Source organism: Hemicordylus capensis, chromosome 3 (genome assembly GCF_027244095.1).
Source record: "Hemicordylus capensis ecotype Gifberg chromosome 3, rHemCap1.1.pri, whole genome shotgun sequence".
In the NCBI taxonomy this organism is placed as follows: domain Eukaryota; kingdom Metazoa; phylum Chordata; class Lepidosauria; order Squamata; family Cordylidae; genus Hemicordylus; species Hemicordylus capensis.
The window spans coordinates 110,278,256-110,304,559 of record NC_069659.1 but is presented as its reverse complement, the minus strand read 5'-3'; the positions used below and the strand labels follow the sequence as shown (position 1 = coordinate 110,304,559).

At 41.3% G+C, this 26,304-nt stretch overlaps 1 protein-coding gene across 3 annotated transcripts in view; it reads left to right on the top strand.

Moving 5' to 3' along the window:
* The window catches only part of POLA1 (DNA polymerase alpha 1, catalytic subunit), a 467,466-nt gene that overhangs the window by 237,636 nt on the left and 203,526 nt on the right, over nucleotides 1–26,304 (top strand). For 2 of the 3 annotated variants that reach the window (XM_053312417.1, XM_053312419.1), the window contains exons 33-34: nucleotides 9,657–9,838; nucleotides 11,091–11,222. In XM_053312417.1, the coding sequence (XP_053168392.1) occupies nucleotides 9,657–9,838; nucleotides 11,091–11,222 (314 nt within the window). Of the gene's footprint in view, nucleotides 1–6,796; nucleotides 6,884–9,656; nucleotides 9,839–11,090; nucleotides 11,223–26,304 lie in introns of those variants that run through there. The other variant, XR_008320234.1, reaches the window with a different exon arrangement.

Here is a 26,304-nt window from a genome sequence, read left to right as displayed (position 1 = left end):
TACTCCAGATATTTTCAGATTCCCCAAAGGGATGGTGGCATAAGGCCAATCATGGACCTCAGAGATTTGAACCAGTATGTCGATGTCAGGAAATTCTGTATGATAACATTGCAAGCAATCCTCCCTCTTCTATATGGGGAGGGGTGGATTGCAACATTGGATTTAAAAGATGCCTACTTCCATATTGGCATACAGGCAAATCACAGAAAATATTTACGTTTTACGTTAGGCACGCAGGTGTATGAATACAACATGTTACCCTTTGGGCTAGTAACTGCTCCTAGAGTATTTACGAAATGTATGGCTGTAATAATTGCTCATCTCAGAATACAAGGAATGTCCATTTTCTGCTATTTAGACGATTGGCTCATGACAGCAAAAACAAGAGAACAGCTGAAGGTTCGTATCACTACAATCACAACACTGTTGGGTCACTTAAGTGTGAGAATCAACTGGAAGAAATCTCACCTGTAGCCGGCCAAGAGACTGCCTTACATAGGTGCAATCTTGGACATGGAAACGCAAAGAGCCTTTCTGCCCTTAGAAAGGTTCCAACGAATATGCCAGTTAGTGGACCGCTTTCATGTAGCCCCAAGGCAGTGGGCAAAGTCCATTCAGATTCTTCTGGGCCTGATGGCATCCTGTACCACGGTAGTTCAATATGCGAAACTCCGAATGAGGAAGCTACAGACTTGGTTCTTGAAGTTCTTCAGACCCAATGTAGACCCTCAAGACAAGCTACTCCAGATCCCAGAGACGGTGCTCGCATCCCTTCATTGGTGGAAGAAAACCACGAATATGTTGGCAGGGATGCCTTTTCGTACGCAAGTACCAACCTTAACGTTGACCACGGATGCCTCCCAGCTCAGTTGGGGTGCCCACTTATGTGGGCAACAGAGACTAGGACACTGGAGTCAGCAGGAAAAATGTTTACACATAAACTTCTTAGAACTCCTAGCAGCGTTCAAAGTGCTACAAGCTTTCAGCCCCATGATCCTCAACAAGGCTATTCTATTACAAATGGACAACACAACGGCAATAGCTTACATAAACAACCAGGGAGGAACAATATCGTGGTCGCTTTGCCAGCTAAGCCTTCAAGTATGGAATTGGTGCATCACCAGGAGAGTCCATCTCCAGGCCATTCATATCAGGGGGCAAGACAATGTCCTGGCGGATGCATTCAGCAGAACCAAGACGTTACACCAACACGAGTGGGAACTGAACCCACTTCTGCTGGACCAGATTTTTCAAGCATGGACCATCCCGGCAGTGGATCTTTTTGCAACAGCCGAAAACAAGAAATGTGTACAATACTGCTTGAGGATGGGACTGGGAGAAGGCTCCAAGGGAGATGCCTTCCAATTTCAGTGGACTCGCAGTGTGTTTTACTTGTTCCCACCATATCCACTGCTCAACAGAATAGTGGCCAAATTGCTACAAGACAAAACCAAGGCAATTGTCATCGCTCCTTGGTGGCTGAGGCAGCCGTGGTTTCCACGACTTCTCAGTCTAGCGGGTCAAGATTACAAGCGGTTACCTCGAAGGCCGACCAGATCTTCCAAGGCAAAGGCATTCCAACCTAGCCACGCTCAATCTGACAGCCTGGAAGGTCGGCTTCTAGACCGTATTCTAAAAAACAACAGGGAAGAGTCTACCAGAAGAACTTATGCAGCAAAGTGGAAGAGGTTCGCTGCTTATGCAAAGGGGAAAGGTTTCCATCCAAGGGACACTACAGTAAGGGAAGTCCTACTAAACCTTACATCCCTTAAATCGAGCAGCTTAGCTAATGTCTCTATTAGAGTACAAATGGCAGCCATTTCTTCTCATCATCATCAGGGCTGGGATGGCAAAACAATGTTTTCTCACCCTCAGACGAAGGACTTCTTAAAAGGGATTAATAATCTATATCCATCTGTAAGAACTCCAGTGGAGAAATGCAGTCTTTCTCTGGTTCTCGCCGCGTTGACACAACAACCCTTTGAGCCTATGGCTTCCACGTCTATGAAGCTGGTAACCTTGAAGACAGTTTTTCTAATAGATATTACCTCTGCTAGAAGGGTTAGTGAGCTACTTGCTCTGAGAATAGATGAACCTTACACCAGAATCCATCCAGACAAGGTTGTAATGCGCATAGACCCAGACTTCCGTCCAAAGATAACAGACTTTCATGTAAATTGAAATGTTATCTTACCAACTTTCTTCAGAAACCCAACAACGCCACTAGAAAAGACAATACACTGCTTAGATATTAGAAGAGCCCTTCTCTTCTACCTGAAGAGGACCCATCTCTTACGAAAGACTAATCACCTATTTATAACTTATAGGGGAGGTCACAAAGGCCAACAGCCATCACACCAACGCTTATACTTCTGGTTAGTGGAGGCCATAAGGAGCGCATATAAGTCTCAAGGAAAAACTGCCCCAAGTTCTAGTAAGGCCCACTCAACTCGGGCTTATGCAACATCAGCGGCTCACTTGGCTGGGCTTTGTATGGCAGACGTGTGTTCTGTGGCTACTTGGTCAACAGACCACACATTTATAAAGCATTATGCCTTAGACCTGCGGTCTGCAGCGGAGGCCAGATTTGGGAGGGAGGTGTTGAAGCGGGTGTTACAATAGTGTTCAGCGCCCTCCACCAAAAGGGTTAGCTCGTTAAACACCCATATTTATGTATGTCTCTGGAATCACTATCCAGATAAACAGGTTGCTTACCTGTAACAGATGATCTGGTAGTGATTCCGCGACATTCATAAAACCCTCCCATCCAGCCCCACTGAGGCTGCATGCTACAAAGATGATGATGTGAAGGATTGGATGGCCTATACATTGCTACGTCGGTCAATCAGAAACTGAATAGAGAGATGCCTAACCGCCAATAGAGGTACTGCAGGCTCGTGCAGTGGCAGTTAAAGGCATCGCGAGGAGCTAATGATAGCTACCCGAAGCAGGTCTGCACAGGCGCAGAACCCATACAGTGGTCCCTCGACTTACGTAGTTAATCCGTTCCGAACGGACGTTCGTAAGTCGAAATTTTCGTAGGTCGAAAAGCGCACCCACGGAGGTCTGAAAACATTCGTAAGTCGAGGAAACCGCATCTAAAAATTCGTAAGTCGAGGAAGCCAAATCTAAACCGCCAACGACTTCCGGTCTTTTTTGTCGTTCGTAAGTCGAAAACATTGGTTGTCGAGTAGTTCGTAGGTCGAGGGACTACTGTATTTATGAATGTCGCGGAATCACTACCAAATCATCTGTTACAGGTAAGCAACCTGTTTTTCTTAATGAACTCTAAACGAATTTTGCTAGCTATAAGGCAGAACTTAGCCACATTAAAGGATCTAGAGTCATTCTTATCTGCCAAGAGAAAATTCATCTGAAGAGATGAACTTATGCCGAATATCACAGTAATAGTGACAGTACAAGAGTACATGAGTTGTCATTTCAATCTCACCAGAGCCACAGTGGCAAATATGCTCTCCATGTGGAATTCTTTGATATCTCCCTCCCAACACAGCTGTGCACAAGGCATTGCATTGGGCCAATGTCAGGGCTCTGTGGTACTTTGGGACTGTTAGCTGGTTTAAATAGTTGGCGGGGTAAAGCTCAGAATTTGATTGCCCCAAAAGACACCAACTCAAATGGAGCCCTGATCAATTTGCCGCTCCAAATCATTAATTATTTCCCTTATTTTGAGTCTGGTGTTTTCATAACCCAGGGTTAGCACTGCGGTGGGAGAAAAACCATAATAATATAGCCTTTCCTCCACCCCTTTCCCCCACCTTGGGTGATATATGTCCTTTAGCACCAATGGAGCTAAACCAATGGGATGGAAAATCAGCTTAATCCAGAATTCAGAAATAATAATCCAAGCCCTAGTCTCTATTTTGAGCAACCTTGCTTCCAGCCATAGAATGTTGCTAGTGTACCATCTGGTCCTATTAGATTGGATACCTTTAAGACTGTGTTGCCTGAGGGGTAGTAATGCCTCGCTGAATCGGTGGGGGGCGGGGGGTGACTCCATGCCAAAGGAGCTGTAATTAGATTCCTCTGAAAAAGCTCTCGTTGGACCCGACCATCTTAAACAACTTTCAGTCAGTTTCTAACCTGCCGTTTCTGAGCAAGGTATTGGAGTATGTGGTAGCATCTCAGCTCCAGGCAGCCCTGTATGAAACTGAGTACTTAGATCCTTTCCAGTCTGGCTTCCAGCCTATATAAGGGACAGAAACTGCCTTGGTCATCCTTGTAGATGACCTACGCCTAGTAATAGACAGTGGAATGTTACCCTGTTGATTCTCCTAGACCTCTTGGCAGCTTTCAATATTATTGACTATGGTACCCTTCTGAGTCACCTCTCTCAGCTGGAACTTGGAAGCACTGTAATATGGTGGCTCTGGTCCTACCCAGGAGGTCATGCTGGGGGATGCCTGCTCTGGCTCTTGGCCGTTGACCTATGCAGGGTTCTGTTCTGTCCCCCGTGCTCTTTAACATCTACATAAAACCCCTGGGAGAGATCATCTGTGGGAATGAGCTACAGTGTCATCAACATACTGATGATACCCTGCTCTACCTATAAATTGTCAGCTAATACTAGGGAGTCAGTGGATGTCCTTAACCGGTGTCTGCAGGCTGTTCTGGATTGGATGGGGGTAAATCCCCAAACTTAATCCAGATAAGAAGTAAGTTCTCTGGGTTGGTAAAACTGATTATCCAAGTGCTGAGGTAAATCTGGGTTGGGATTGAGTCATATTTCCCCTGAAAGACCAGGTCTGCAGCTTGAGAGTGCTTCTGGGCCCGATTGGGTTCTTGGAGTAGCAGGTAGTGGCAATGAGCAGGAGTGTCTTTTATCAACTATGGCTGGTACACCAGCTGCAACCCTACTTGTAGAAGTCAAGCCTGATTTCAGTCACTCATGCATTGGTAACATCCAGATTGGATTACTGCAATGTGCTTTATGTGGGGCTGCCCTTGAAGACTGTTTGGAAGCTTCATCTGGACCAGAATGTTGCTACAAGGATGCTTGTGGGCTGCTAGTCACTTTTCAAGTATTACATCCATCTTGTGGCAGCTTCACTGGCTGCCAGTTTACTTCTGGGCTAGATTCAAAGTGCTAGTTTTGATCTCCTGACATAGGAGGCAAGCTCCAGCTTTGTCATACCAACTGACAAGGCGTCTGTTGGGGACCCATTCCATCTTAGGCATTTCCCAAGAGGCACAACAAAAAGCTTTCCTATTGACCACCATTTTCTGACATGGGTCTTGCATAAAATCCTAAGGCCTTATGATTTTAAATATGAAATCCTCCCCTCCTTTTGGCTGCTGAAAACTATTCCTCTCAGATTCTCTCTTTTAAGGTTTTTCCTCTAGCATTCACCTCAGCACAATGAATCTTAGAGATATCCACCCTCTGTCAGGAAGCACCTATGTATTTTTCACAAAGGCCATGGCAATCTTCAGGCCCTGATCATTTGTAGTACAATGCAGTCTTTCTGCACATCTGAAGTAATTTCCCTCCAATCATTCTACCCTAGTCCACACCACAGGTTGGAAAAGCAATGGCATAAGCTGGATGCGTCTCAAGCGTTGTGCATCTGAATCAAATGCGCAGAACCTTTCAGCATATCTGACTTCCTTTCTGTTTGTTTCAACCGACTTTCCATGGGTGAGAAAGTCTTAAGTCAACAAGCCTGTAATTCAATATAGTATATAGAAGCCAGCATTTTATCACCCCATAAGTGCTCGCTGACTAGGCATTCACAATAAATGCACTGTGTTTGCTTCATTTATCTTCACCATACACTACCAAATGGATGTATATCACTCATTGCCTTCATCAGGGGGATCCTTCAAGCTTTTCTTCCACCTCAATGATCTAGTCTTCTCCCCTGCCCCCCAAAGTTGCTGTAGTACGTTCTATACTAGATGTCTGCCTACACCAATAGAGAGATGAACATTGATACCTACCATGAAGCTTTCTTTTTGTTGGTGTTATGGAGGCCATTCAGACCCACCCAGTAGCTTGGGGATCTAGTGTGACTGAGGCACACTACCCTAAAAAAGGCACAGAACACTGCACTATACAAGTATGACCTATCAGACCAGTTGCCTGCACTGCTCTTGGCAGTCCCTACATTAGTTTGTTCATGTCTCCTTTTATCGCATCTGTTCTTGTCAATCTTTGGTGTGCCTCTCAGCATACTATGGTCAGGCTCTTTACGTATTGTCTAATTTATTTGTTTTTTGCTGGTTTCTTGGCCACACTGGTTATAGAAGAAAACTGAAATAGGGATCTGCCCTCCAGTTTAAAAAAAAAAAAGCTTCTAATTAGCATAAGTCTTGCCTCTTTGGAGTGGGAGGAGATAGCCTATCTTGTTTGGTCTCCATAACACCAACAAGAAGAAATATTCATGGGTAGGTACCACCATTGTGTTCTCCATTAATGAAAAAATATTGTAAAATACTGCAGTGATGTATAGAGATTCCAATCCATTCTGTACATTTTAAATCGAGTATTTGGCCAAATCATAGCTTGGCATCAAGCCAAGACTTAAAATCAGATGAACTTGTTACAGTGAATGCCTTCCTGGGATGTTATGAGTTAGAACCCAAAATCTTTTCTAATTTCTGCTTTGTGCAGAATTTGCCAACAGTCCTATGATGAATACTATTTGGTACAATACTGCATTGGAACTACTATCCAGAGTTAAGGGAGCAAATTACAAAATGTTGTTAATATTTGAATTTTAGCCAAATAAAGGTAAAGTATAACAGTTTTGTTTTGTTTTTGTTTTTGTTTAAGAGATTCAGATTGGAAACCTCTAGGTGGCAGCACTAGACACCATTTTCCTTTTTATTTCTCTAAAGCTTTAATGAGTTAAGCTGCAAGGTGATTAACTTTTAAACTTACATAGCTCCTAAGTAAGACTGAAGACTTGGAGTGGGATTTTTGTTTGTCTTTTGGTATTAGCTTGTTTATTAAAATAACTAATTTTGAAATAATACATCTAATGACCTTGCCAATTGAGGCTTTTGTTTTACCTGAAATTTTTATGTACACATATTTCTGTAGAACGTATTATTTATTAACCTAAGTATGTTGCATCTTTTGTGCCAGATCAGATTTTGATCATGTCCCCTGCTGTAGCAGTTGAAACTAACTTTTTTTAAAAATCTGCAATGATCAAATAAATTAATATTAGGCAATTGCTATTAATAGAATTTTAGGGCTTTTAAAATAAGAGATGAATTTGAGATTGAAGAGTCTTCTGCTTCTCTGCTTCGTTTTGGATATCAGGTGTAAAAATCTGTTGTGTTAGAACGTGAATCAGAACTACTTTTGACAGCTTCACACACAAGCTAAGGGCAGCATTTGAGCACAAACAAGTTGTCGCCACTCTTTCACTCTTATAAAATATATTACAGATAAGGAACATTACATGAAATGTACTGCTTTCTAACTTTATTTTTAAAAAAACATTTTCAGGGCTTTAAACTCTAAAAGTACTGAAGTGGACAATAGTATGTAGAAGAAAATAAAAAACTCTTAAGATATTTTCTTAGATTTCTTTGAAAATATGTCTCTTAATTGGGTTATCTACGGACTGTTTTTGGATTTGTGGATTTAAATACATTATTGAATAAGGGCTGCTTCCCTGTTTTTCCCCCCCAGAGAATACAATGACCTGTGTTTTGATTTCACTTTCAATTGAAGTGAAAGCTGGTGTGAATTGCTACTGATGGAGATCCAGTGATTTCAGTAGAGCACACATATGTATCTAGAAATTATTAGGGGAGACAGAAGTCTTGCTGTACACCATTCTGTTTGTTCCTTGTTTCACTATTCACTTTTTAAGTATGGTAGGCTTACATTGTTGTTAGAATATTAAAGATGAGGTCTTGTGAAATCTTTTCAACACATAAATTATACAATTGAAAAGGTTTTAAATAACCTCATCTAGCATCCTTCTGCTGTAGCATATAGATATTTTTGAGACCCTTCCATAAGAAGAAATATAACATCTTACTTTAGTTTAGAAAGTTTCTAGTTTGGACAGTCATTAGATCATGATAAATTGTTAGAAGGGGAAAAACTCTATTATACTAAGAGGATGGAAAGGGTAGTTTAATTTCTGCCCAATCTAACATGGCATAAAATATTGCATGATAGAAAATGTTTTCAGTAACTTTTCATCTAACACATTTCTGCTATACTTTATAAATACTTAGTGACTCCTTTCTATATGCTTGCTCTCTTAAAATACTGTATGCAGTAGATCATGTTATGGTTGATATCAGAGAATTTTTAATCATTTATTAAAATTTAAATTTTCAAGAATCCAGATTTTGATAATATTTTTGATGGTAATAATCTTCTGAAGCATTAAGTAGCTAAAATGGAAATCAGCTCTCAGGCTTCAATCCATCAGCCACTCCAGAATAGTATCAGAAGTCCTAGTGGTATGTATGGAGAGTACTTTAGGACTGCTCTAGTGAAGGCAGTATCTGGCTTTCAGTCATAATGAATGCATAACATATTTTAACTGAATGTTAAACACTCATTTTAAGAAAGACAAGGGGTTGAAATACTAGTGAAGCAGTCTTGTATTTCTCAAATTTAAACTGGAATTAATGTTTTCAAAACTTAAGTAAACCAAACTGCTGAAATTAGGAGTGTGTTCTGTGTCCAAGTAAATGTTCTTTTCCCTGTAGAAAAGGATTTCATACTTTTGATACTAGCTAGGAATAAAAAATTCTACTTGAAACAAAATGATTAGAAAATTCTTTCTTGAGAGGAATATTCTTGGTAGGACTTTTTTTTAATCCTGAAAATGTTCATGTTACATAAAATTCTAATCACACTCCACCATTTCTGCATGTTTGCCAAATACAGGTTACTAATTTAATAAATATCACTGATGTAACCTGCTGCTTTAAAAAAATCTAAATTTAAAACACTTTATCACAATAATAAATAATTGCAGGGGTGCAGTTGTGTTCGAGTTGCTCGTATTTCTTAGACCTTCTAGGTTCTCGTAACCAAAAGTGCTTTTTGTCTCCAATTCTGACTTTTTAAATGCTGCTGCTGAATTTTAACGACTGCATTAGATTGAAACCTACATGCTGTTAACCACTGAGCCAAAATGAAATCGACCACTGCATTGAAGTCTGAGTTGGCAGTTGTGTACAGCCTTGAAGGAGTGGGTAATAGCAGTACAACCAGGTTTCTTTTAATGGGGTTTTTATATTCTCTTTCATTTTAATGATGCCATTTTGGTTTAAAGACTTTCCTAATAAAGATGCACAATTTTATTCAAATATTCTCCATATAACTTAAGAAAATAGCAATAAAGCCATTCTCTAGGAGTAGTATCTTCATAAACAAAATGTTCTATTGCATACTCCCCATGATAGATAATGTGTTGTGCTTGTTTTATTTATAAAGCAATTTTGTGTGAAAAGATAAGTAATTTCTTCATGTTACTCAAATCTTCATCGTAGGTTAAAAATGAGAAAATGTATTTATTCCTTTTTAAAGTAGTCTCTTCCTGAGGATTTAGTTTTACTCTGGATTTTGCAGTTTCTAACTCCCATTTGAAGCTGATATGTCAACTTAGATGAATTGCTTTTTTGGACTTTGAATTTATATTTCTTATTAATAGGACTGGATCCTTCACAGTTCAAAGTATATCACCATTATCATAAAGATGAGGAGAATGATGTCTTGCTTGGTGGCCCTGTTCAGCTCACTGATGAAGAGAAATATAAAGACTGTGAAAAATTCAAGTTTGCTTGTCCAAAATGTGGGACAGAGAACATTTATGACAATGTCTTTGATGGTTCGGTTAGTATTTTGGTATTTACATTTTGAAAATAGATTCTCTGAATAGAGGATGTTATAGGAAGAAAAAGAGCCCATTCTATTAATAAGTTTGCATAAGTACATTGATGCCAAATCTAGCTTTGTATACCATTTTCAGGAACAATTGGTTATATAGTTTTGGCATCATTACTCTGAACTTATTTTTCAGAATTTTCCTCAGAATTAACAACTTAGAACTGCCCATTTAATAAAGCTTGTTCAATGACATTTAGCTATCCTAAATCAAATTAATTGGAGGAGTGCATTTTTTGAAAGCTTCTATTTTATGTTTTTGCATCCCTCTTCCCTTTTATATAGAAGTTTCTTCTGTGTTATCTTTCCTGCTGCCTTTGTACATCAGACCTAAAAAGTCATCGGGTACATTCCTGTCAAGAAGTGCTGCCAAAAAATGTATCTGTGACCTTGGATCAGAACTTGAAGTAGAGCCAACTATTTAACTCTATTGCAATGTTATGCATGTACTAGTTATTGGCAAATTAGCAGGCTGTGGAGTAGTGAAAACCTTGAAAGTTAAAGCAAATAAATCCTTTATCTAAATTAAAAGTAATTATTTTAAGTTAATTTGGACAAACAGCAGATGTTCTGTGTTTCTTGAATCAAAACAAAGAAGTTGTTGGAAGCAAGTGAGACGAAAAGGCAGGCACAGATCAGCAATACTTGGTAAATCCTTGACTTTGTTTCATTACAGCTGTAAATAAGATAGTTAATTGCATGGAGGCTTGACAACTTACAGATGGGCTAAGTGTAAGAAGAGCGGATGTCAAGCTCTGCAATCTCTTCCACCTGGAATTGCTTAATGTTGTTAGGGAGTAGTTGGATAGGATCACACAAGTACAGCTTATTAAGCAGTAACAGGAAGAGGGGGCATGCGACTCACAGCACTGCTCTGGAAGGCATTTCTTTATAATGGGAAATGCATTTGCTTAATTTTAGCTGTGTATAGTCAGACATACTGAAAGTTTTGTTACACTACAAAGCTTACGTGTCTTCCAATACAATATTTACACCACTTTATGATCTTTTATGTATGACCTTCTGTGGTACATATATGATCTTTTATCCCACAGAGTTTGAAGAGGGGGAGTGGGAATTAAATACCAGGATACAATGTTCTTTATGTCTTAAAACGTCATTAAACTGCATATTGTGAGGCATCAGTTGTCAATAACTATGCCTTGGATGTTGATTTTTGGTCTTTACTTTTAATCCATAGGGCCTGCTGATTGAAGCCAGTTTGATACAGTGTAGCAAAAAAGAATGTGATGAATCGCCTCTAAATTACATAATGCAAATTAACAACCAGCTAATCTTGGACATAAGATGTTTCATTAAAAAGTACTACAGTGTGAGTAACTTTTGTTTAGTTTATGCTCAATCAGTTATTTGAAGAATGACTTTACTTGCCCTAATCCTTGTATTCTGAGTGCATGTATTTTAGGTAGAACATTGAGATAGAAAAGATACTTTGCAGTTTAATTTAATTTTATCATGGCAAGAGCTATTTCAACGAGCATACAGGCTGATCTGCAGAGTGTTTAGAGGGAGGAAGTGTCCCTCTTTTCCTTAGGATTTGTGCCTAGAATGTTACCAATGAATAGTATGGGTACTCTCCATAATATTTAACTGTTGCACTCTGTCAGATTATGATATATAAGACTTATTCTGAAGATAGCATGTTTTTAATCAATTAAAAGAATACTTAATTAGAACAAATGTTAGTGAAGTAGATGTTTTTTAATTGTATTTTTCCTGTAACTGTCCAAGGTATATTGCGCAGTTAAAACCTTTTTAATACAGTAAATAGGATTACTAGTCCAGCTCATATCTTGGAAAATAGCAGAAAAACAACTTGGCTGCTAAATATTTCCTCCCTAGTGTAATACAAACGGCACAGTAGCTTGTTCAATACTTGGAAAGCAGATCAGTAGAAGGTTTCAAAGGTAATACATTTTAAAGGGTGCCATTACATTAATCTCCAAAGAGTTGTATATACGTAAATCACTTTGGTTTTCTATTTAAATGCTGTAGATGTTGAAAAGTAGCACATAATAAGTGTGCTTATTCCTCTTGGACAACTTTTCAATGTTTTGGATGTGATATTCCAAGATTTGTTAGAAGATATCTAGAATTGCCTAATTTCTTAGGCGATGTCTTGAAGTTTTAGAAATACAAGCTTCAGACTAGCAGAACTGTGCACTGGGTTATATGGAACTATGTAGGAGCAATGGGGAATTTGGATAGCTCAAAAGATACTGAGGTAACTGAAGTTCAGCTGAGATTTATATCAATGTATCTGAATCCAAACATGAGAAACAGATAAGAAAGAAGTTGGCTTTTTTCTGTTCTTGGCAGCTTAGTGACACAAGTTGTGAAGTTCTGAAAAGTTACTACTTCTTTTCAATGATAATTTGAAAATCTAAATTTGTTTATTAAAGATTGAGTTTAGGTTTGGTACTAGTGTACTTTAAACATTAATACACAGAGAGCAACAGATTTTTAGCATAATAATTAGTGCATTATAAACAGTAAACATGCTCAATATGTGCCTTCATGAACTAATAATATGATGTTACTATTTCTGGTCTTACATTGGTGTAGCAGTACGAAAACACAATTTAAGAATTTATTTGCCTTCCTTTGGGGACAGGGATCCATTTTAGTTATCTTATTTATTTATGATTTCTCTGTGTGAACGGTCCTGAGCCATTTTTAATGACCTTAGAACTGTATATTAGTTATCCATCCTTATGGGGCTGTATTTGTACTTATTCAACACAGAAGGGGCACGAATCCCTTAAATCAGTGTCTGCACTGTTAAGTGTTTTAACTTTCATTTCTGTAAGTTGCATGGTTAATTTACAAATCACTTCTCAAACCTAATGGCCCAACTTTAAAATGTAAAGTTAATGACCGTTCAAAATAGTACTAGGGAAAAGTGGGATTTCTGAAAACATAGCCCTATATGGCATTATTGTGTTGCATACCCTATTCACATGTTAACAATAAGTATTGATATTAGTTCCAAGTTAATAATTTTGTGGCTCAAAAATTATTAGTGCAAATTCAGATGCTTATTTTGAAGTTATCATATCATAAAATTACTGTGATTTCATCATTTTAACGCCAAGTTTAGATTATGAGCCCTTTGGGGACAGGGATCCATTTTAGTTATCTTATTTATTTATGATTTCTCTGTGTGAACGGTCCTGAGCCATTTTTGGAAGGGCAGTATAGAAATTGAATGAATGAATAAATAATAAATTAAAGTTGTGGAGTGTCCAGAGATGTATTCAAACTAGATAATATGGTTTTGTTTGTTCTGTAATCTATATATATATTTCTCCTAGGTGTGCCTGGGGAAAATGCGTCCCGGCAGCCCAGCTGATTGGCTGGGCTGCGGAGGCGCCTGATTGGCTGGCACACCCAGGAGGAGGAGAATTGGCCGGCCCATACTGTAAAAGACCACACTGTAAAAGGGTTTTCTTGGTTTCCAAACAGTTATTCTCTCAAATAAGACAGGGCGGGCAAGAGAGGCGCGTGGGGGGAGAGACAGGGCGGGCGAGATAGCTGTGGGAGGACCAGCCAAACAAATTCTCCCAACTAACCCCAAAAAGGAAGTGAACTACCGCACAGATGCTCTGTGCAGGTTCAGCTAATAGTTATTAATGCTTGCAGAAGAATTGTTGGGCAACTTTGTAGTCTAAATTCCAGTAATCTGAAAAAGGCAGATTGTAAATTGGTAATGTTTGGAATTAGTTTAAGGCAGGCCTGCTCAACTTCAGCCCTCTTGCAGATGTTGGCATACAACTCCCATCAACTGGCTATTGGCCATTCTGGCTGGAGATTATGGGTGCTGTAGTCCAAAAACAGCGGGGGGGCCAAAGCGGAGCAGGCTTGGTTTAAGGTTATATTATTGTAGAAATACATTCTCAGAATTTTGTGTTGCCATTGTATGTTAATTAGCTTTCTCAGAGGAATACTCAATGTGGCTCTCTTTGAACTTATTTGCTTGTACCCCATATATATCTTTGTGCAGATTCCATCAAAATGCTGTTTACATTTTGTGAAAGAGGGATAAAATTTAAGAAGACTGTTTTAATAAATCCACCCAATGTAAATTAGCAATAGCACTTACTCTTATGTAAATTCAGAAGTTTAAATTCAGATCACTTTTCTACAGCCACAAAATAAATCCTAAATCCTTGTATTTCTATTTTGCTGTACCTTGTATATTTATACTAGTCATTTGCGGATCAGTTTGGAATACATCTGAGGGGAATAAGGGTTCCTTATTTTCATCCCCACTCTCCCTACAAATCTGTCACGTGTCATACCATTTAAGCCATGCAGGGTTTAAGTTTATCCAAAACCAACACAGAAGAAGGGAAAACTATTATGGAAGGAGGTACAGTTGTGCTCTACAGAGAGCTGCCTCACCTTCTCCTTTTAAGCCTTTTTGATCCCACTGCATCCCCCTACCCCAGAGATTCATGCTCCTCCTTTTTCAGATCCAGAAGACTGGGAGGCAGCTTAGGACAGAAGTTGTCATTAGTGTCTACTTTATCTTCCACCATTCTTATCTCCACTTCCATCGTGATCTCCTGTTCCTAAAAGATTCAAGGAACAGACAGATGTTTTCTATAGCAGAGAGGTGATGGTGACTGCTCTCTCTCTCACCCTTCCAAGTCTCAGCCTTTAGCTCTATAGCTGGGAAGGAAACCCAACAAGAATCCTTGCATTGTCTTTAGAATACTGTTACAGGAGACTGAACATTAAAAAGCCCTGCTGGATCAGGGCCAAGGCCCATCTAGTCCAACATCCTGTTTCGTACAGTGGCCAGCCAGATGCTGCTGGAAGCCTACAGGCAGGAGTTGAGGGCATGCCCTCTCTCCTGCTGTTACTCCACTCAACTGGTATTCAGAGGCATCCTGTCTCTGAGGCTGGGGGTTGGCCTTTAGCCCTCAGACTAGTAGCCGTTGATAGACCTCTCCTTTTTGAAGTTATCCAGACCTCTCTAAAAGCCATCCAACCAGCCATCACCACATCTTGTGGCAGAGAATTCCACAAGTTGATTATGTGTTGTGTGAAAAAGTACCTCCGTTAGTTGGTGCTAAATTTCCTGGCAGTCAGTTTCATGGGATGATACCTGGTTCTGGTGTTCTGTGAGAGGGAGAAGAATTTCTCTCTGTCCACTTTCTCCACACTATGCATGACTTTATAGACCTCTATCATGTCTCCCCGCAGTCATCTTTTTTCTAAACTAAATAGCCCCAGGTGTTGTAACCTTGCCTCATAAGGAAGGTGCTCTAGGCCCCTGATCATCTTGGTTGCCATCTTCTGCACCTTTCCCAGTTCTACAATGTCCTCCTTTAGATGTGGTGACCAGAATTGTACACAGTACTCCAAGTGTGGCCACAGCATAGTTTTGTATAAGGTAACTAAGTGTGCCGTCAAGTCGATTTCGACTCCTGGTACCCACAGAGCCCTGTGGTTTTTGCCTCCTCATGCACAGTATGAGGTGATGCCTTTCAGCATCTTCCTATATTACTGCTGCCCAATATAGTACCAGCGGGGATTCGAACCAGCAACCTTCTGCTTGTTAGTTAAGCATTTGCCCGCTGTGCCACTAGCAGTTTTATCTTCAGTCCCCTTCCTAATGATTCCTAGCATGAAATTAGCCTTTTTCACAGCTGCTGCACATTAGGTCAACACTTTCAACGAGTTGTCCACCATGACCCCAAGATTCCTCTCCTGATCAGTCACCAGCAGCTTAGATCCCATCAGCGTATACGTGAAGCTGGGGTTTTTTGTCCCAATGTGTATCACTTCGCACTTGCCAACACTGAACTGTATTTGCCATTTTGTCACCCACTTCCCCAGTTTGGAGAGATCCTTTTGGAGCTCCTCACAATCCGTTTTGGATTTCACTACCTGAAAGAGTTTGGTGTCATCTGCAAATCTGGCCACCTTGCTGCTTACCCTGACTTCTAGATCATTTATGAATAAATTAAAAGGCACCGGTCCGAATACAGATCCCTGGGGGACCCCACTTCTTACTTCCCTCAATTGTGAAATCTCTCAATTTATACCTACCCTTTGTTTCCTGTCCTTCAACTAGTTTCCAAGCCACACATGTACTTGTCCCCTTATCCTGTGACTGCCAAGTTTTTTCAAGAGTATTTGGTGAGGAACTTTTTCAAAAGCTTTTTGAAAGTCCAGGTATACTATGTCAACCGGATCACCCTGATCCACACACTTGTTGACGCTCTCAAAGAACTCCAAAAGGTTTGTGAGGCAAGGTTTACCTTTGCAAGAGCCATTTACATTTGCTCTGGTAGGAAGAGGCAAAACAACCATCACCTGCATGGACAGATAGGGAGAGACACAGTAGGTAAAGGATGAAGGTAGTCTGGGAAGCTAAAGGAAGGAGCTAAAAGGCAGAGTAGCTAGAGAAGGAGGAAGAGTTGGCAGCAGAAAGGATACGTAGAAGAGAGAAAAAACCTAAGATATAAATGAGCAGATGACAGAGTTAAGAAAAATGGGAGAAAAATGAGTAAAGGAAGTAGGTTGAGGATGGAGTCACAATTTTGCACATGTTTGACATGGCTAAAACCAAGATATTCCTAAATGTGGTTGAATTGTTTTTCCGGACCAGTTAAAATGTATACACATTAACTTGACTGAATGATTCAAGTACAATTTAATATGGTTAGATAATAGCAAGCTCCTTGTAAACAGCATTTTGTTTGTTCAGTGTTTGAATGGCAGCACTGAACCTGGGGACACTTCGTTCACATGTTTTGGAATCCTGGAACACCCAGTATTCTAAATCGGATAGAGGAAGTGTCTGCAGGTTCGGTGCTGCCCACTTCGGTCAACTGCTGTACCTGGGGCTCAGGGAGCATAGCTAATAAGTTTGTTGGTGCCAAGTGATGTGGCTAACCAGCATGCTTCCGTTTAGTGTCCACCAGGATGCAAAATACTTGGGTTTAGAGTACTTGAAGAAGATTGCTAAGTTTAAGAAAAGTGGTTTCCTTTAGTCAGAACTTTGTTTTGTCTTGATTATTAGAAAATCGGTAAACATGAAATAGGTAAATCTCTAAACATTGTTCATTTTGTTGTTGAAGCCTTTTGCTATTTGCCCGAGTTACGTTGGTTTAAAGCAGTGATTCTCAAACTTGGGTCCTCAGGTGTTATTGGACTTCAGCTCCCATAATCCCCAACCAAAGGCCACTGAGGCTGGGGATTATGGGAGCTGAAGTCCAATAACACCTGAGGACCCAAGTTTGAGAATCCCTGGTTTAAAGGATATGGGTAGGCTCAAACTCATGTCTATAATGGTAGCTCCATCTAAAAATATTTGATGGAACCCTAATTTATTTTCACATTATTTTGTTTTGATAGGGCCATTGAGCATAAATAGTACTGCTGTAGGGTTATACATACATAATTATTTATTATTTATTTAAAAAAATTAAATAATTAAATATTTAATATTTAAATAATAAATTATTTCAATAAATTAAAATTAATAAATTAATAATTAATAAATTAAATTAAATTAATAATTAATAAATTCTCCTTCAGTATTCCTGCACCTCCAGTACACTACTGCTCAGGGTGGCTCGCAACAATAAAATAGATACAATATAGGTAATAAAATTAACCAGATTGAGTAAACAAGTTAAAAGTCAGGTTAAAAACCACAATTAGTATAAAGATCAAATTAAAAAATATATTTTAAAAGATAAAAACTGAGTTATAAGAACTGAAAACTAAAGAACCTATCAGATATAACAAAAAATGGAGCATTAAAAAGCCTCCTTTAAAAGGTGTGTTTTTAGTTGTTGTTTAAAAACACTGAGGGAGGGAGCATGGCGAAACTCCTCAGGGAAGGGCGTTCCAAAGCTGAGGCCACAACCGAAAACGCTTTGTCTCTAGTCCCCGCCAACCGGATCTCTGTTAGTGGCGGTGCCATGAGCAGGACCTGAAATGATGGAGGGCCCTGGCAGATTCATATGGGTGAATACCCTGGCCCCAAGCTGTGTAGAGCTTTAAAGGTCAAGACTAGCACCTTGAATCTAGTCCGGAAGCGGACTGGTAGCCAATGAAGCTGCCGCAGGATGGGTGTGATACTTATGATATTACTTGCAGCCATAAGCATCCTTGCAGCAGCATTCTGAACCAGCTGAAGCTTCCAAACAGTCTTCAAGGGCAGCCCCTCATAGAGTGCATTTCAGTAGTCCAATCTGGATGTTACCAACACATGAGTGACTGAGGTCAAGTCTGACTTCTCCAAGTAGGGTCACAGCTGGCGTACCAGCCGTAGTTGGTAAAAGGCACCTCTGCACACCACCGCCACCTGCTCCTCTAAGGACAACGGGTCAAGAAGCACCCCCAATCTGCGGACTTTGTCTTTCAGAGAGAGTGTGACCCCGTCCAAGACCAGATTTATCTCATTATTCAGATGATCAGGTCTACCAACCCAGAGCACTTCCGTCTTACCAAGATTAAGTTTCAGCTTGTTCGCCCCCATCCAGTCCAGAACAGCCTCCAAGCTCCGGTTCAGAGCATCCACTGCCTCCCTGGTGTCTGCTGACTGAAAAGATAGGTAGAGCTGTGTGTCATAGGTATATTGGTGTCACCGCAGCCCACACCCACATATGATCTCTCCCAGGGGTTTCATGTAAATGTTAAGCAGCATGGGGGACAGAATAGATCCTTGTGTCACCCCAGAGGCCAAAGGCGAAGGGGTGAAGCAAGCATCTCCAAGCACCATCTTCTGAATACGATCCTCCATGTAGGAGCGGAGCCACCGTATAACTGTACCCTCAACTCCCAATGTGGAGAGACATCCCAGAAGGATACCATGGCCAATGGTATCGAAAGCCACTAAGAGGTCCAGGAGGATCAACAGAGTCGCACTCCCTTTGTCTATCTCCCGGTGTAGGTCATCCACCAGGGCGACCAAGGCAGTTCCCTTCCCATATCCAGGTCGGAAGCCAGACTGGAAAGGATCTAAGTAATCAGATTCATCCAGGACTGCCTGGAGCTGAGACGCCACAATGTTCTCCAACATGTTGCCCAGGAGGGGGAGGTTTGAAACTGGTCGAAAGTTATTTAAGTCATCTGTGTCCAATGAGAGTTTTTTAAGGAGGGGCCTAATGATTGCTTCCTTCGAGCGAGGGGGAACCACCCCCTGTTCTATAGAGGCATTCACCACCCCCTCCACCCATTGACCCAGTCCTTCCCTAGAAGCCTTCACCAACCATGAAAGGCAAGGGTCGAGGACGCACATGGTAGGCCTCAAGCTTCCAAGCAGCCTGTCCACCTCCTCAGGCAACACAGTCTGAAAACCATCCAATATAACAAGACCAGGCAGTGCATTGGCAACATCCAGTTCTGGTGCCACAAAAACTTAGCATCCAAGTCAGAATGGATATGAGTGATTTTATTTGCAAAATGTAGTGCAAATTGGTCCCAGTGGGCTGCCAAGGGTTCTGTTTGTTGCTCTTTGGGGTCCTCACCTGGGAGGCCCCGAACCACTTGAAAAAGCTCCGCTGGACGACATTGAGCTGTCACAATGGTGGCAGAAAAGTAGGATTTTTTTTATCAGCATCACCGCCACAGAGTAGGCACTGATATGGGCTCTAGCCATATCGGTCACATTCATTCTGAGTTTTCCACCAACGGCACTCAAGCCATCTACCAGCCTGCTTCATTGTCCACAACTCACCTGTATACCAGGGAGTCGCTTGGGCTTGGCAGCTTGGCAGAGGACACCTAGATGCAACTGTGTCAATTGTCTGACCCATCTCCTCATACCAAAGGGAGACCAGGATGTCAACAGGATCGTCCACTCTCTCAGCAGGAAACTCCCCCAGAGCCATCAGGAATCCATCGGGATCCATAAGCCTCTGAGGACAGACCATCCTAACTGGTCCCCCACCCCTGCAGAGGTGTTGTGGGTCCGCCCTCAGTTCAATCTTCACCAGATAATATTCCATCCATGGTTATGGTATTGAGGCCTCCTGGACTATCCACAGAGCACCACTGTCCACCATTGACCCAAAAACTAAATCAAGCGTATGGCCTGCCACATGTGTGGGACCAGAAACCAGTTGAGACAAGCCCATGGTCATCATGGAGGACATGAAGTCCCGTGCTGCACCAGACAAAGTGGCTTCAGCATGGATGCTAAAGTCCCCCAAGACTAACAGCCATGGAGTCCTCAGGGCCACATCTGAAACCACCTGAGGCAGGGAGACTGTTAGACAGCGGGTTGGGCAGTATACCAACAGAATCCCAACTTTGTCTCGCAATCCAATCACTACATGCAGGTACTCAAACTGGTCATAAAGGCGGACAGTGCATCTGGTGAAGGGGATGGTCTCCCAAAGAACCAGGGTAACCCCCCCTCCCCGCCCACCCCACCTTGACCCAGTGGGCACAACTGGGAGAGATTTACATCTCTTCCCTCATCCAGACAGGTCTCCATAATGCATACCAAGTTCATGTGCTCATCCAGAACAATCTCCTGGATGGCTGTGGTCTTCACATTTTGGACTTGGCATTTAGTAGCATCAGCTCTAGGCAAGGTGGGCTGCTGGGAGAGTTACTGGGGTCTCCTTGAATGGGAGAAGGACTAGAGGGTGTGATGGCTCTGATATAGCCAGTGCCCCTTCCCCTTACCTGGCATGTCCTCCTCCTACCGCCATATCGCAAGATAATGTATACATATATTACAGCTAAAAACATCAGTCTTGGTTATTCACCTTGGCCTAATTGGAATGATGATTTTTTTAAATATCGCTCTTATATATGGTGGGGGATTGACAAGGTGCCTTCCCATCCACCTGGCATGGGTGTATAGACATGGGCCCAGCTCACACATTCACTTCTCAAGAACTGAGAACTGTGTGTGTGATCTGGGCCCATGTCCATAAACCCATCTGAGCTATGTATATCAGGGTTGAGTGTGTGTGCGTGTATCCCCCAAATGCTACACCTGTATGGGATGGGATGTAGCTCAATGGTAGAGCACATGCTTTGCTTTCAGAAGATTCCAAGTTCAATCTCTGGCATCTCCAGCTAGAGATAAAAAAAGACTCCTGCCTTGAAGAGCCGCTGCTAGTCACTGAACTAAATGATCCAGTGGTCTGACTTGGTATAAAGCAGATTCCTATGTTTCTATGTAGATATCTGACCAGGCAGACATATTTGGATGGAATGGGAAAGCACAATCTCATCCCCTCACAATGTGGAGAATCAAAGGCTGCAGTGAATATCATCCAAACCAGGCCCTTATATGCATATATGTCTCATATAAATCAACAAAATAGTCCAAGATAACATGTAACATTAGATTCCTAATGGTGACTTTGCACATTTTTATTGGGTGAGAGACAATAAAGTTAAAACCATTTTGCACTCTCATTACATGTCTTGCTCAAGCACTTATTAAAGCTCATGCCATTATGGAGACATGTTGTAGATGTAAAAAAATGACAAGATTATATTTGCTCAGAAAACTATCTCTGTAATCTTGTAACATTTTTGCTATTTTTAGCAAGCATATTCCATTTAAACAATAGAAAAATTTCCCTAGACTATTCAACAGCTCCAGTAATAAATTCCTTAATATTCCTGGTGCCATTCCAAATAATTTTAACTACTCATTTTTCTACACACATATTTAAGTTTTTTAGAAGGATGGCATCTTTAGATTTTATTCTTTTTGTGTAGATACATTATTCTTTTGAAAGATTGATCTAGGTTTTAAACAATTTCTGTAGAAGAGAATATAGAAAAAAGAGAGAGATACTAGCTAATCTAAATTGGGAAATGAAGAAGGCTTTTTTTAAGCATGAAAATTTCATCATCTTGTCAGCTGGCAGAATGCCTGCTGTGTGGATTCACAAAGGCTAAGAATTACACTTTCATGAAATTTTCCTCACTAACTGCCCTGGTTAATTTGAAAGATAACCCACTGTTCTAATTCATCCCTCAATTGGGTGGTGCAGGTTTTATCTTTGATCTGACAAAGCATTTGTGTTAATCGTTTTGGCCCTCTACTAGACACTCTTGGGATTGTGCTTTTACAATAAATGTGTCTGTGATAGCTCTTTAGTCTATTATACTTACAATAGATCCATAGAACTGGTAATTAATTCTGTACTGCTTTGGAAATGGGAAGAATAGGTGTAGCTCTGTCAAGTGCTACTGGAAGTTTGTTTAGCTGGTTCATTTTTGAAGTGTTAGCCTGTGCTTTCAATGAAATATGTATGGTTTTGGATAGCTTGTTGTGAAGTGTGTGCCTGTAAGTAGGTTAACTAAACTGTATCCAACATATATAGTTCATGGATTCATATAGTAGTGGCATATCAGCCACCTATTTCAGGCAATACCTATGGGAAAAGTGTCAAAACCAATAGTTGTGATTATCACTTTGTATAACTTCTCACATTACATCACTGTTCTTGAAGTGCTAATCCTTTAAGAAAAAAAGCTTATTTGTTTAACTTAAAGTACTCAATCTTGAATATAAAGTACTCAGTCTTGAGTTTGATACAAGTACCCATCTTGTTTTGTAGTGTTTGTGTGTAGTGTCAGCTATTCTATTTTTACCAGATAATGGTTCCCTGTGGTATATTTTTATACTGTAAAGAAAGTGTTTAAGTACAGGAACAGCAAGCATGTTTGATCTACATATTTTTATGAATGTATGTTTAAAACAACAGAAAATCTCCAGGATTCAAGAGAGCTAACCAATCAATTTCTTCCTCTGAACCTGTTTATATTATTGGGCCACAATTCTTAATTTATGAACACTATTAAAACTGTTAAATAACCGTATGCTGCTCTGTGAATATTCAATGTTCAGTAGCCCTTAAAGTTTTCATTTCTTAATTGTTGGGTAGCCTAGCATGTTTACATTAGGACAAAGTGCAAAGCATGCCACCAGTTCAAGATTCCTTAAATGAAATTGTTTCCATGTAGATACCTTTCCATATTGTGATCCATAAGGCGTTATGAACTTGCTTGCTGATCAAACTAAACAGTCTGTCTAACCTAATATTCTGTATCCAAAAGTAGGTAGCCATATATTTCTGGCAAACTCTCAGGAATGGTATAATGGATATAATTAATTGTTAATGACATTTCCCCCGAGTGTCAGATAATTAGACAAGAATGCCTCTGAACTTGGATGTTGTGTATCACATCTGAATGTGCAAATCGATTGATGTGCAATCAGTGTGCAAATCGATTTGAGTCAAAACAATTCAAGCTCTAATTGGGGTGATTTGAACTCGATTTGAGTTAGCAATAGCAATAGCAATAGCACTTACATTTATATACCGCTCTATAGCCGGAGCTCTCTAAGCAGTTTACAATGATTTAGCATATTGCCCCCAACATTCTGGGTACTCATTTTACCGACCTCGGAAGGATGGAAGGCTGAGTCAACCTTGAGCCCCTGGTCAGGATCGAACTTGTAACCTTCTGGTTACAGGGCGGCAGTTTTTACCACTGTGCCACCAGGGGCTCATAGAGTTGCCCTTAGAATTAAGGGCCTGATTCAAGTTCAAATCAAATCGATCCTGATTCAAATCGAGTCAATTTGAGAGCCATTTTTCCAGGGACAGCTGGTCTACCAATTGCGGTCAGTGAGTAGACCGCCTTCCACCATGGACTTAGCATGTTGGCCTACCTCAGACGTATCATCCATGAATGTGTTTAATCTTTTTTAGAGCCAAAAAAGATGCTGACAGATTGAGTGGGGTTGAAGATGTATAAAACCTAGAACTGAGCCAACTTTTCCCTGGGTTCAGTTTCACAGCAAAAATTGACATTTCAGAGAGCATGACATTTTCTTCAACAGAGCAGTCAGTCAGTCTTTATTAATACAGCCAATGGCCAGAATTACAAAAATAAAATCATTTAGAATTAACAACTTCATTCCGAATAACACCGCAAATATAACAGAATTTAGCAACATTGAGTAAGTTCTCCTGTTTACAATCCTTTAAAATTAAATTTAAATAATCAGTTTCAGTTAATCCTGGAAACAGGATAAGTTGAGGTGAAATGTATTTCTTCCTAATATCACTGTAAAATTGGCAATACAAAAGAACATGAGCCGTCGTCTCAACTTCTCCCGATCCACAACAGAGCAGCACTCCCCTGTTTTGCTACAAAATTGAAATTCCTCCCCTTCTCTTAACAAGCATTTGCCAAGGAAGGGAGTAGATTGTACTCTTCATGCTACTGTAAATTTCCTCCTCTTAAAGTAGGCAAAACTGTGCCCATGCACTGTGCATGCACAGTGGTATGCAGAGCACAATCCATCCCCTTTGTTGTCATTATTTGAAGTCAGATGTTCACCAGAGAGAACCAATTATTTTCAAATTGTCTAAATACTCATTACAAGCTTTCCTGTTCTGTGGGAACCCATCTCTTTGCAGAACCAATCACTGTACCATGCCACAGCAATGTCTCCAGTCAACATTTATGATATGTAGCAGGTCTCTTGGAGGGGTGTGCACGGAACCGCCAAACTGCGGTGGCGGTTGATTTAAGAGCGGGGGAGGGTTTACTTACCCCTCCCGCCGCTTTCCTGCTCTGGCCCCAGTAATTGTAGTAGTAATCGGGGCGGCAGGATACCTCCATGCTGCCCCTTCGCCCCTTTCGCTCTTCAAACCAAGCAGGAGTCCTGTGCGTGCGCGCGCACTTCACAGATACTGTACCTCCCTGCCGCCCCTTCGCCCATCCGCTCTTCAAAAGCAAGCAGGAGTCCTGTGCGTGCGCGCGCACTTCACAGAGACCTCCCTGCCTCCCCTTCCACTATTCAAAGCTAGGGAGCTTTGAATAGCAAAAGGGCGAAGGGGCGGCAGGGAGGTCTCTGTGAAGTGCGCGCGCACGCACAGGACTCCTGCTTGGTTTGAAGAGCGAAAGCAGCGAAGGGGCGGCAGGGAGGTATCCTGCCGCCCCGATTACTACTACAATTACGGGGGTCAGAGCGGGAAAGCGGCGGGAGGGGTAAGTAAACCCTCACCCGCTCTTAAAGCAACCCCCCCACCCAAACTGAACCGCCCAGAGCCGGGCCAGACTGGACCGGTTCGGAGGCCTTTACAATGGCTTCCAGACGGGTCTGGGCACATCCCTAGTCTCTTGGCAAATCAACTTTCCAAACATTGGCCCATGCTATTCACAAAGGGACTTAATTTTGTGGGAAACTGCTAGTTGAGAACTGTTAGTCACATGAGAGAACCTAATCCAAATTATAGTCCTAGGACTTGCCTTTAGACCTAATAAGAATATAAGAACAGCCCTGATGAATCAGGCACAAGGCCCATCTAGTCCAGCATCCTGCTTCACACAATGGCCCACCAGATGACTCTGGGGAGCCCACAGGCAAGAGGTATGTGCATGCCCTCTCTCCTGCTGTTGCTCCCCTGCAACTGGTATTGAGCGGCATCATGCCTCTGAGGCTGAAGATGGCCCACAGCCACCAGACTAGTAGCCATTGATAGACCTGTCCACCATGAATCTGTCTAAGCCCCTTTTAAAGCCATCCAAGCTGGTGTCCATCACGGCCATCATGGCAAAGAATTCCACAGATTAATTATGCACTGTGTGAAAAAGTACTTCCTCTTGTCAGTCCTAAATTTCCCAACCTTCAATTTCATGGGGTGACCCCTGGTTCTAGTATTGTGAGAGAGGGATAAAATTTTCTCTCTGTCCACCCTCTCCACTATATGCATAATTTTGTAACTTTGATCATGTTTCCCCTTAGTCACCCTTTTTCCAAACTAAAGAGCCCCAGATGTTGCAACCTAGCCTCAAAAGGAAGGTGTTCCAGGTCTCTGATCATTTTGGTTGCCCTCTTCTGCACCTTTTCCAGTTCTACAATATCTTTCTTGATATATGGTAACCAAAGCTGTACACAGTACTTCAGATGTGGCCACACCATAGATTTGTATAAGGGCATTATAATATTAGCTTTTTTTTCCCCAATCTCGTTCCTGATTATTCCTAGCATGTAATAAGCCTTTTTCACAGCTGCCACGCACTGAGATGACACTTTCAATGAGCTGTCCACCACGACCCCAAGATCCCTCTCCTGGTCAGTCACTGGCAGCTCAGATCCCATCAGCATATATGTGATGTTGGTGTTCTTTGCCCCAGTGTGCATCACTTTACACTTGCTTACATTGAACCGCATTTGCCATTTTGTCGCCTGGTCCCCCAGTTTGGAGAGATCTTTTTGGAGTTCCCCACAATCCGTAGTGGATTTCACTACCCTAAATAGTTTAGTGTCACCTGCAGATTTGGCCACTTCGCTGGTCACCCCAACTTCTAGATGGTTTATAAACAAGTTAATGAGCACTGGTGCCAGTACTGATTCCTCAGGGGCCCCACTTCCT